At 42.9% G+C, this 13,423-nt stretch overlaps 1 protein-coding gene across 3 annotated transcripts in view; it reads left to right on the forward strand.

Annotated features, from left to right (window-relative positions):
- Loxhd1 (lipoxygenase homology PLAT domains 1) overlaps window positions 1-13,423 on the forward strand; it is a 155,174-nt gene that overhangs the window by 56,837 nt on the left and 84,914 nt on the right. For all 3 annotated transcript variants that reach the window (XM_051163240.1, XM_051163241.1, XM_051163244.1), the window contains exons 13-14: window positions 11,069-11,223; window positions 12,417-12,577. In XM_051163240.1, the coding sequence (XP_051019197.1) occupies window positions 11,069-11,223; window positions 12,417-12,577 (316 nt within the window). The remainder of the gene's footprint in view (window positions 1-11,068; window positions 11,224-12,416; window positions 12,578-13,423) is intronic.

Consider the following 13,423-nt stretch of genomic DNA (forward strand, 5'->3'; position numbering starts at 1 on the left):
GGAGAATTTCCTAGCAAGACTATTAAGAAAGCAACTCTTACCATTGAATCAGGCTGGGACACAGCTGGGGGCTGGGGCTTTGATTTCCCTATGGTTCCTTGTATTGACACACACCAGCCAATGCTGCCCATTCCTTTTGTTACCCCATCATATCACAGATAGCATGCTCCTGTCCACTTCCTGTCAATGGGACAGAAAAGCTAGTTAAACAAGTAAACAAGTTAAAGGGAGGAAGTGTTTCTTTTGGCTCCCAGTTTCAGAGGGTGTAGTCCATGGGAGTTCCTGGGCATGTAGGAAGCAGATCGTCATGGCACGGAGCATGTGGCAAACCAAAGCTGCTGACTTCACAAGAGCTAGGAAACAGGAAGAGAGGCAGAGACGGAGGAGAAAGGGCCAGGTACAAAACATGCATGGCTCCTAAAACCTACTTCTAATAGGCCCTACCTCACAAACTTCCTCCCACCTCCCAGGAGCAGCCCAAGGTAGGAAGCCATGATGGAATCATGAGGTTGGAGTCCTTGTGGTCCTGTCATTTTCGAAGCCCCACCTCTGAATGGCACTGGGGACAGAGCTTTCACCGCATGAGATTTTGGGGGACACATAAGATCCAGAGCCCAGCATAGCATTCACAGTGCTGCTTGTATAAAGGCATGTAGCATTTGAATCTTGAATGTTTCCTGGGGAAGGCAGGAAATGTGGTTCTGTGGGGAGGTAATGTTGGGGGACAAGAGATGTTTTCATGGACTTCAACCCAAGCTCTACATGTCTGCCTGCACCCATTCGACTCAAGGGAGGACACCATGTGCTGGGCTTCTTCGCCTTCTGACAAATGTTTCGGCACAGATACCACAACTTCAAATTCATCTACCTACGTGATTCCTGGCCAGACTGAGTTTTCGGATGTCTCTATGTGAAAATGAGCCCATGATTAACATTGATTTTGTGCACCAAACTTCCTAGAGATTTGTTTCATTTCTGTTATATTTCATCTTCCCTTTAGGTGAAGTTTCACTGAATAATGTTTCTTTTTAAAAATGACCCCTGTATTGAGATAAGTTCACCTGTCATTCATTTCACCCAGTAGAACTTCACAAGCCAATGGCCTTCGATCTATATTTGGCAGATCTATCCATCCATTACCACTGTCAAATTCCAGAACATTGTCATACCCCTAAAGAACCCCCATACACATTAGCACCCATACCTTTTCCCCACCTAACTGTTGACTCTGACAACTACTAACCTGGCTTCTATCTCAGCAGCTTTGTCTCTTCCAGACATTTCATACAAATGGAATCACACAACTTTTTCTTTCATTGATATGTGCTGAAGGTTCCCCCATGTTGTAGTGTGTGTGTGTGTGTGTATGTGTGTGTGTGTGTGTGTGTGTGTGTATGTGCACACATGCGCATGCAGGGACACAGGTGTGCATATGCCACGGTTCATGTTTGGCAGTTAGAGAATAATTCTTGAGAGTTGGTTCTATCTTGCCTCTTTGTGAAAGCTAGGGATCCAAGTCAAGTCACCATCATTGTGTACAAGTGCCTCTACCTGCTGAACCATCTTTCTGGTCCATAATTTCTTTTTAGTTGATGACTGAAACTCCATTATATGGGTATAACATGCTCAACTGTTGAGCACTTAGGTTGCTTCTGCTTCCTGGTTACCATGAGCATCACTGCTCTGACCTTCATGGACGTGTGTTCATATAAACATGTTTTCAGGTCTTTGTATATGTAACCTGAATCAGACAGCAACTCTCCTCCTAACTTTTAATGCAACCATTGAGCTATTTTTTTATGTTTCTAGATTTTTTTGTTAATTAATTAATTTACTTTGCATCTTGATTGCATTTCCCCTCCCTCTACTCCTCCCGGTCTCTCCCTCTCCCATCTTCCTTCCCCCTTCCCACCCTATCCTTCTTCTTGTCAGAAAAGGGGAGGCCTCCCATGGATATTATCCCGCCTTGGCATACCACGTTGCAGTAGGACTAGGTGCGTCTTCTATGGAGGCTAGACAAGGCAGCCCAGTTAGGGGAGAGGGATCCAAAGGCAGGCTACGGAGTCAGAGACAGGGACTCTTGCCTTTAGGGGTCCCACATGAGGACCAAGCTGCACATCTGTTACACATGTGTAGGTCCATTCCAAGCATGCTTTCTGATTGGTGGTTCAATTTGCGCTATTTTTCAAAAGATGGGCACACTTTTGTCAGTATCATGGGAGATCCCTGCTTGTCTATATCTCATGGCACTTGCTGTTTTTCTCCTTGAAGTTTATTTTGCAATGTTACCTGATTTTAAGGAAAAGCTTATCAAATTCTACAAAGACCTCAACTGCAATTCTAATAGGGATTCCATTTGGGGCCTACCGCTGTATTAACGATGCTAAGTCACACAGTCTGTGGATGTGGGACATTTATTGACTCCTTAATATCAGTAATATTTTGCAATATTCAAAGTACAAAATTCTTACTTGTTTTGTTAAATTCATTCCCAGATATTTCATTTAAAAACTTTTATTTACACTTTTATTTTATGTGTGTATGCACACATGTACATCATATGCCTGAGTGCCTGCAGAAGCCAGCAGAAGGCATCACAGGCAATTGTGTGCCCCATGTTGTGGGTACTGGGAACCAAGCTTGGATTCTGTTGAAGAGCAGAAGGCACCCTTAGCTTCATTATTGAGCCATCTCTCCAGGTCATTCCATTCTTTCTGCTGTTGTGAGTGAAAAAAAAAAAAAAAACCCCTCTCATCTCTCTTCTCCTTTCCTCCCCTCCCCCTTCTCCTTTCCTTTTCTCTTTTCTTCTTAGATACGTTTTCTTTTGAGACTGGGATTCATGTATTGTACACTGGCCTCAAACTCACTATATTGCTGAGAACCACCTTAGTCTCTTGAGTCTCCTGCCTCCACTTCCCAAGTGAGAGGGTCATAGGCATGTGCTACCACACCCAGTTTATGCAGTGCTGGAGATTGAGTCCTGGGCTGTGTGCATCTTAGGCAAGCACTCTTCTACAGGACCTGCATTCTCAGCCCAGAAATCATTTCTTAATTTCATCTTCAAGTTACTTATTATGAAAGAATAGAAATACAGTAGATTTTTCAGATGTTGATTTTATATTCTATAATTTTGCTGAACTTATAAACTACAATAACATTCTTTAGCTGGTCCCTTATGATTCTCTAAATACACAGTCATGCCATCCATGAGCAGACACAGCTTTGCTGTGGCCCTTCTAATCTGGATACCAGTATAACTTTACTTGCCTATTGCCTTGCTCAAAAAGTTCTAGAATCATGTTGAACTTTTAAGTGTAGGTGTTTCGCAGATGACCTTTATGAGCTGAAATTCTCTTTTGTTCCTTTTAAAAAATGGGTTCTTATCATGAAAAGGTATGTCAAATTCTTTTTGTGTGTCTATTGAGATGATCATGTGATTTTTGGTTTTTATTTTATTAGTATGACATATTACATTAATTGGGCTTTAGAAGTTAAACCAAATTGTATTCCTAGGACAAATCCTATCTTGTCATAGTGCTTCATTCTTTGTGAATGTGTGAACTCCAATTTGGCGTTTTATTTTATTTAACTTTTCATTTATCAAAATTTTTTATTTGAGGTATACATTTGATTTTTATTTAAAATAATTTTATACAATATGTTTTGATCATGGTTTCCTTTCTCTTAACTCCTCCCAAATCCTCCCCACCTCTCCACCCATGCAACTCCTTCTTTCTCTCTCTTTAGAAATAAACAGGCATGTGAAACAAAGCAGAATTTTAAAAAAGAAAAAACAAGAGAAACACATACACATATGAGAGAGAGAGATAGAGAGAGAACCCAAACCCATAACACATAAAATTGCAAGCTAATATACAAGTAAAAGACCACTAATATATTTTTTAAATGCACTAAAACAAAGCAATAATGACACACACACACACACACACACACACACACACACACACACACACACACAAAGACCTAAATCACCATTGAATTTTTTTGTGTGTGTGGCTATCCTTGCTAGGCATGGGGCCTACCCTAAAGTACAGTTTATGTATCCTGTAGGCCTCCATTGGAGAAAACTGATTTTTTTCCTTGCATGCATTTGTCAATTGTTAGTAGCTTTCTAGTTAGGAATGAGAACTCAGCCGGGCATGATGGCACACACTTTTAATTCCAGCACTAGGGAGACAGAGGCATGTGCATCTCTGTGAGTTCGAGGCCAGGCGAGTCAACAAAGCAGGAGTGAGAGCTCATGTGCACTTCCCCTCTCGGTGCTGGGACCTCATCTGGCCTGAAACTATGTAGGCCCTGTGCATGCTGCTACGTGCACTGGCTCTTAGGTTCACATGTGCATCAGTCCTGATGTGACCCACCCCTCTGGCCCCTATAGTCTTTCTGCCTCCTCTTCTGCATAGTCCCCTAATACCTGAGGGGAGGGGTTTGATGAAGACATCCCATTTAGGACCAAGTGTTCCAAGGTCTCTCACTTTGTGCACACTGTGTCTCTGTATTAGTTCCCATCTATGGAAAGAGGAAGCTTCTCTGATAATGGTTGAGCAAAACACTCATCTATGGATAAAGCAGAATATTATCAGGAGTAATTTTTGTTATTTTTTTTTTTATCAAAATAATAATGTTTGGATTTTACCCTAGGTCTGTGGCTTATCTAGTCTCAGATTCTGAACATTTTAGGCATGGGCCCTATCTCATGGAATAAGCATTAAATCTTAAAAGACAGTGGTTAGTTGCTCCTATATTATTTGTGCCATGACTGCACCATAGTATCATTCAGGCAGGTCACCATTGCAGACTGCAAGATTTTAGTTGGGTTGGTGTCTGCCTTTCTCCTCCGGTAGCATGCAGACTACCTTCCAGTACCATAAACATTGGTCGGTTAGGGGTGAAGGTTCTACTGAGGCAGTAGTGCCACTTCTTAACGTTCAGTGAGATAGGTAAGTGTCGTCTTCAGTGCTAGGGTCCTGCCATCAATTTGTGTAGAGAAACCAATACCCTCGGAATAGTCTAAGTTGTTTGGGGGTTCTCATGGGGCCCTCTTGGCCAACAATTCAGTTATGTGTAACTCATTTCTGGGACTGGAGTTTTTCACATGGTGGTAAAAGATGGCTAGTTGAGGCTTTGTCTCCTCGTTATCTAGTGGCCCATTTAGATTACATATCTACACGTATGATGTTTTCTTGTAGTAGTTTTTCATGTAACCACTCAAATGGTGTTAGTTGCTCTTCCTAATACTCCCTCCCTTACCTAGTTCTTTCCTCCTGCTCTCCATTCAATCTTCCTGTCCCACTCACTCCTCTGTCTCTCCATAACTGTGCTTTCTATGTCCCCTTCCTTGGGAAATCCTTCCCATCCCTAGCCTGTTGCTCTATACACAATCTCTTTGGTTATACTGATGGTAGCATGCCTATCAAAGGCTTAAAGGCTAATGTCCATGTATAAGGGGTTACGTACTACATTTGTCTTTTGGGGTCTGGCTCTCTTTCTAGCTCCATCCATTTACCTGTGAATTTTGTTATTTTATTTTTAACAAATGAACAATATTTTATTGTGTAAAGTATCACACTTTCTTTATTCATTTATCTGTTAGCATCTAAACTGTGTTCAATTTCTGACTATTATGACTAGAGCAGCAGTCAACATAGATGAGCAAACGTCTCTAGAGTAGGACAGAGTGTCCTTTGGGTATGTGTCCAAGAGTGGTGTAGCTGGATCTTGAGGTAGATCTACTCCCAGCTTCCTGAGAAACCATCACACTAATTCATGGTGTATAATTATTTATCTATGTTGCATTATTTGTTTTGCAGCTATTGTGTTGAGGATTTTTGCATTTATATTCATAAAAGGTATTGATCTTTACATTTATTTTCTTTTAAAAAAAAGATTTATTTATTACTTATTAAACATACAGTGTTCTGCCTGTGTGCCAGAAAAGGGCATCAGATCTCATTATAGATGGTTATGAGCCATCATGTGGTTGCTGGGAATTGAACTCCAGACCTCTGGAAGAGCTGCCAGCAGAAGCGTTCTTAACCTCTGAGCCATCCCACCAGCCCCGTATACATTTATTTTCTTATGATGCCATTATCAGCTTTAGTACCAAGAATGTGTGAGCATCATAGAATGAGCTCCCTTAGGTGATCATTATCCTTTCTTACAACCTTGAGTGAGTCACCTAGAAGATGAGAGACACCCTGAGTGCATCTCCTAGGTCATTTCCGAGAGGACTAGCTTAGAAAGACCCACCCTGACTGTCACGGTCCCATCCCGTAGCTGAGGGTTAAATTGCACCAAAAGTGGAAAAGGAAATAGTTATCTAAACACTAGTTTCTTGCTGCTGCCTGTTCCTGAACCAGTGAGACTACATTCCTGCAGTGCCATGGCTGCTTTCCTGTGGTGATATCTCTGTTGTGATGGGCTATATTTTCTTGTACCGTGAGGCCACACAAGCCTCTTCTTAATTTGCTTTTGTATTTGGCCACAGCAATGAGAAAAACAACAAATGCAGAAACCCGGTACCTAGGAGCAAGGCTGCTTCTAGTGTAGTTAGAAACCTGAGCATGTGGTTCTTAAACCTTTGAGACTGGTTTGTAGGACTACAGCTGGGTTTGGAGGTAAAGGCTAGGGAAGCCCTGGACTCTGCAAGCTATTCCAGCAGGACTGAGGAAGACCAGTGTGCCAGTAGAAACACTGACAGACAAGGCTAAGCTCACAAAGATTCAGAAGAAAGCGATGACCGTGTAGAGAAGGGGGGTAGAGGCCATGAATGTTAGATTCTGACAAAGAAACTGGATCCATTCTACCTGTGTCCTGAAAACTCAAGTGGGGCTGAATTTAAGAAAAAACTAATGGGATGAGTTACTTGATGAGAAGAAACTACTTACTTCAGTATAGTGTACAGACCCTGGCATGGCAAGGTCTACAGGGAGAATTCAAAGCAAAAGGTGGACCAGACAGAAGTAAAAACATACATAAGAAAGAAAAAGAGTGTGAACTCAGGCAATATCACAGACAAGGCATATGTGGACAAAGTGGCTATAACTGTTAAATGACATTAGTGACATTAAAGCAACTCAGGGACTTGGCACCAGGACAAAAATGTGCCTCAAGTGCAAGATCCTACCCAGGGAACAGTAAGGCTTGTGGTAGCTTTTGAAGTTTGACTGAATACATTTGGGGTTATGAGATTGGCATATTCATTTTGGTCAACAGTGGAGCATAATGGATTGCAGTGATGTGTTAAAAAGTCAAGTTGACACAGGGTGGATCTGTGATGGCTGATTTCCTCGCCAACTGACTGGACTTAGAATCACCAACGAGAGTGACGCACACTCCTGGATATGTTTTGAGGCTATTTCAGAGGAGATTAACTAAGGGGGAAAGACCTACCCAGATTGAGAAAGACCCATCCAGAATGGGTGTGGAGCCATCCCATGGGCTGAGGGGTGCACAGAGAAAAAGAGAGAAAAGGAGACAGTGAACTGAACACGAGCCGTCACGTCTCTCTACTTCTTGGCCATCTAGTTGTGAGCAGGCAGCTTCTTGCACTTGCTACCACAGCTGAGCGGCATTCTTGCTCAGTCTTCCTACAGAATGCTCTTTGTCTCTTTAATCCCTGAACCAGAGAAAGCATCTTCTCCCTTAAGTTCCTCCTTGTCAGGTATTTGGTCACAATGGGAATAAAAGTAAATCAATAAACCTGCTCTTGTTACATAATCTTCAGAAGAAATGGGATCTCTTTTCTTTAAATGTATAGTAGATATCCACGGTAAGACATCTGGGCATGGGCCTTTCTTTGTGGGTAGTTTTAAAAATTATTCATTTTTAAAATTTCTATGAGTCTGTTTCATCTCAAGTCAGTTTTGATAGTAATTCTTTAGTTTCACCCTATTCATGTTGCAGGAGCTAAAATGTATTTGTTTGTGATAAGATACTTAGATCCACGTCCATTTTCACAGTCTTTGTATAATAGACTTCCTTGTGTTGTTCAACTGATGACAATTTTCAACTCTATTACTTTTCTTGTTCTTTCTGCCCCACACCTAGGCAAGCTGGTGGGAATATATGGGCCCTCTGTTCCTTGGCACTGATGGACATTTTGTTCTACCTGGCCCCTTACAGGATCTTTTCACCTTAATCTCATAAATTCTCTCACCTACCATAAATTCTCAAGTTCTTTGCTACCTCAAGATCTGTGTGGACCTTCTTCTGGCAAGCTTTCCCTAGAACACCTCACCATGTCAACGATACATCTTACATTGGCCGGTTGTGTGTAGGAGCATCATGGGCCTTCTTCTCTGCAGGGTGCCCATCATGCTCTGCTTTTTGACTGAAACATTAATTCCATTTATGAGTAATGTATCATGTTTAGGACTTACATCTGTCATATGATTTTTAAAAAACTTTTTACTGATTCTTTGTGAATTTCACCTCATGCACCCCAATGTCATTCATTTCCCTGCCCCTCCATGTCTTCCCACCTCCTTTGTAACCTTCCCCCACCCCAAAAGAAAACAACAATAGCAACAAGGCAAACAACAACAACAAACATCTTGCTGTGGAAGCTGCGTTGTGTCACAACTCGTCTCTGATATTCTGTTGTCACCCTATGCATGGAGATTTTGCATCTTTGGATCTGCAGACCCAGCCCCTTCAGGCACTCCAGCAGTTCATGGATGGGGTAGCTGTGGGGGTGGGTCAGCTCAAAGTCCTGAGTCTGGGCCTGGGTGGTAGCTGAGTTGGCCATCCTGGCAGTTCTCCTGTACCTGGCCAGCTCTCTGGTTTTGCTCAGGCGAAGGGTGGGGCCAGCCTTTTTACTACATTTTATTTCATTTACTTTCTAAGTAGTCTCCCCCAAATTACAATCCATAGCTTAACTTAGAAGAATCTAGTTCAAAGTAATGTCAACTTAATTTTAGTGGTATATAAAACTTCACTCCCCTGCACAACTACAACTGTTGTCATTTAAATTGTATCTTTGGCCAAGGACAATACGTGCAGTAAACATCAAACCTGACCTGGATCTAGCCAATGGACAGGACATTCTCCACAGTTGAATGGAGAGTGGGGATTGACTTTCACATGAACTCTGGTGTCCCATATTTGACCACGTCCCCTTGATGGGAAAGCCTGGTGGCACCCAGAGGAAGGATAGCAGGCTACCAAGGAGAGACTTGATACCCTATGCGCATATACAGGGGGAGGAGGTGACCCTCGGTCACAGTCATAGGGGAGGGGAGTAGGGGGAAAGCAGGAGGGAGGGAGGAATGGGAGGATACAAGGGATGGGATAGCTATTAAGATGTACTATGAATGAATTAATAAAAAGGGAAAAAATAAACTGTATCTTTGTCTAGCATATATGATTCCCAATATTGGGAATTTGGATCCTTACATATTACAGACTTACCGGTGCAATTTTATAGTCAGTGTTCTCTGTTGTGTTTTGTATAAAGTCTGAAAAGGGGGTGTTAACAAAGCACAAGTACAGTGTCTTTGCCATTAACACTTTATCTTTTCTGATGACTCATAATACTCCAGGGAAACTCAAGTTACTGTCTACTGTCTACTGAGAAGATACCCATTAATATTTGTTACAGAGATGGTCTTTTAGTGATAGAAGATTCTTGAAGTATTTGTTTATTTTGGAATGCTTTAATTTATCTTTCATCCAAAGGGTAGATTTAGTGAATATAGAGTCCATGAACAATGGACCTTTTCTTTCAGCTTATTGAATATAGCATTCCAGTGCTTTCTGGTTTCCATAGTTTTAAATGAAAAGTCGTCTGTTAATTTTTAGTGAATATCCCTTGTGCTCAATTTTCTGTTATTCCTTTTAGAGATCTCCTTTTATTTTGGACTCTTAGAAGTTTTATTATGATGTGTTTAGAAGTAGATCTCTTTGGATTTCTCATATGCAGGTTCCATTTTGTATAAAATCTCAAATACGCAGGTTAATATTTTAAACACAAATTTGGGGATTTTGGGACCATTTTATATTCAAACATCCTTTTAGTCTTTGTCTATATCTTCTTCATAGAGCTCTCACCAGGTTTCATGGCTTTCAATGGAATGCATCTGCCTATGATGACCAAAGTCATAGCACCCTTCGGATATATCTAACTGCCATCTTACTTCTGCTTCTTTAAGTATCTAATTGGCATCACAAATGTACAGTGATCAGAATAGAGCCTTGATTTCCATTCCCACCACATCCTTCTTCCTTCCTTCCTTCCTTCCTTCTTCCTTCCTTCTTTCCTTCCTTTCTTCCTTCCTTCCTTCTTTCCTGTCTTCCTTTTTTTCTCTCTGAGACAAGATTTCTTTGTGTACCTTGGCTGTCCTGGTCTCAGTTTGTATATCAGATTGGCCTTGAACTCTCAGTGATCCACCTGCCCCTGCCTTGCTAAGTGCTAGGATTATGTGACATGACACCAAGATCCCACCTATTTCCCTACCCCAAACCTCCTATTCCCTGTGAGCAACTCTTCTACTATTTGCTCAAACCAAAAGCTGACTTCTCTCTTTCTGACTCATTACCAACAATTGTCTCTAAATTATATCATCAGTGTAACAGTTGCCTTCTCTCCATTCCCACTGAACCTCAGCTTGAGGTGTCACTCTCTTCTTTCCATCAGACTCCACAGAGGGAGCTCATTAATAACTCTGATCAGGAGCCTGTAGTTAGACTTGGCCCATCTGGGGAGGGACAGTGAGGCAATCGTTACATATATTTCATATTTCTGTTCCCTGCAGATTTAAGAGTCTTACCTCTGGAAATTAAGGTCTGAGAAGTCTAAAGTGGGCCTCAGGAATGTGAATTCTTGTAAACAGTTTCCATGGGTTTCTGATGACTGATGGTCATTAAGAGCCTCTGGTCTGTCTAAGCCAAGGCCTGGCATGAGTCAGCTCCCAAGTGGCTCACTGCAGTGGGTTTGGGAGGTTTGGGAGGTAATGGATGACTTCCTAGGTGACAGAAGAGGTGGATGCAGAACTTAGGCATGGGAACAGAAGCAGCCAGCCAATGGTGTCCCGTTTCTGTCTGTCAGTGGCCCGCTACCGTGTGACTGTGTGCACAGGAGAGCTCGAAGGTGCAGGGACTGATGCCAACGTCTACCTCTGCCTTTTTGGTGATGTGGGGGACACGGGAGAGCGACTGCTTTACAACTGCAGGAACAACACGGACCTGTTTGAGAAAGGCAATGTAAGTTGCAGTGATGTGCCAACGCACCCCGGCTTTGTCCTGTCTTCCCTGCACTTTCAAAGTAGAGCTGATAGCTAGTTATGGGACCTCAGCAATGAGATAATAACTGAATGAGGGCAGTAGAGTCTAAGGAATCCAGGTAGGAGTCACTTCAGGGCACAGAAATGCCTGGTTGATTGGCTACCTGAGCACTTGGCTCACTGCCATTTGCTAACCTAGATGGCAGCTGCAAGGCTCCCTGTGCTGTGCAGCTAGAGGCCGGAGAGCCACCATAGGGAAAATGTGGTCTTCTATGCACCCCTCAGGTTGGGAAAGACACTGGGCATCTCAAGCGTGTCCTAGAGGACCCAGGCTAGAAAAAAACGGAAGAAAATAAACGTTCTCTATTAGGCATGGTCACTGGGGGCAGCTTGTTCATATAGTTTTTTTAAAAAGAGAAACCAAGAAAAACACTGAACGTGGATGTGAGAGAACTAAGGTGCATTGCTAGGCACACTATAATGTGTTAGGTATGACCCTGTGTTACACTAACTGTCAAGTGTATTTACTGTCAGCCCAAGGGCTGTAAAGCAGTGCAGAAGGAACCAAATAGGTCCAGGGAAAGTCAGCCTTGGACCACTCACTCCACCCTCCTGTGCCACACTTTCTTTGTATCTAAAAGGAGGAAAAGGATGCCTACCCGTGGCCTGCTATTATGACGATTATGAAGGGCCGATAGACTGCGTGAGGGTCAGATGTGGCTCACAGCATAAAGTAGATGCCCAGTCAAAAGTCAGTGCATCAGTGAGGTGAAGTTGGTGAGAAGTTACAGGTGAAATGGATTGGTAGATGTCTTTGCTCTTCCTGCCTCCATTTACCCTTTACTTGATGAGGGAGGGGTGAGCCTTGGGATGCAAATGGAGGACTCTGTCTGAGCCAACCCAAGGTTGGGCACCTGCAGGCTGTGCTGATAAAGCCCTTCTGACCAGGGGGTTGTAGGTAGACTCTGTCCATCTTGAGAGGGCCAATGACTTGATCGCTGCATGTATTTTATATTTCTGTTCCCTGCAGTAGCTTGTGCACATCTGTAAAGAGCTGTGCCTCATCCTTTCAGCTCTGCTTTCTGCCTTCCAGAGTGTGTCCCCACTTGGTGTTGGGTCTCAAGGGAACCACCCTCTACATGACTTTGCTTACTTTTTTTTTTCTTCCTGAAGGCTGATGAGTTTACCATTGAGTCTGTCACGATGAGGAAGGTGAAGAGAGTGAGGATCAGACACGATGGCAAAGGCTCGGGCAGCGGCTGGTACCTGGACAGGGTTTTGGTGAGAGAGGAAGGGCAGCCTGAAAGCGACAATGTGGAGTTCCCATGCCTCAGGTACATATGCCCTTTGCCACCCTTTCTTCCAGCTTGTACTGGAGAAAGCCTCATGCCCCTTACTTGGAACTGTAAAAAAACAAACAAACAAACAAAAAAAAAAACAGTGGCACAAAGTGGCAGTTGCTGCAAGAAGGAGTTGACCTTGTAGGAGATGTGTAGAGCTGAGTTTCACATTTCTCTTTCACCCCTGATAGACAGAGGCACTCCGGTACACACCTAGTGCCAACATGATGGTTTTTATCATGAAAAAAAAAAAACCCATGCCATTTCTGAAATTAAGTGGGTTATTGGAGAGCTAGTTAGATACAGAATGAATGTAGATACAAGTTGGATTATAGTTTGACTAGTCCAACCACATCTCTTCCCTGGTCACATCATTTCAGGCCATCTCTCCTGCAGGCTCTGTGACAATGGGGGCTCAGTGACCTTGGCAAGACAGATAGGATGCTACCAACCTGACTTTGTTTGCATTCCCTTCATCCAACTGAAGAGAGAGGACTTTCTGCATGACCCGAGCACAGCCAGCAGTTCCCGGTGATTCCTGAAGTTGTCAACAGAGACATTTTAGAACAAGGAACTTGTCTGTCCCTGGCTCTGAGTCTTCATGTCCTTAGCAGAGGGCTTTGCTCTCTCTTTTGTTGGGCAGCACAGACTGTCCGTGGGTAAGGAATGAGGGACACAGAGTTTTACAAGAGACCACCATTGACCCCGGCTGACCCAGATAGCAAGCAGACACCGTGAAGCCATATGTTCAAATGCCACTTCCAGCATTTACAGTGGATATTCATTTTCTAAGGCAGCCTTCATCCTATTTTCTGTTTTCAGCAAATAGTTATCATAATA

The sequence above is a fragment of the Acomys russatus genome, chromosome 20 (assembly GCF_903995435.1).
Source record: "Acomys russatus chromosome 20, mAcoRus1.1, whole genome shotgun sequence".
NCBI lineage: Eukaryota > Metazoa > Chordata > Mammalia > Rodentia > Muridae > Acomys > Acomys russatus.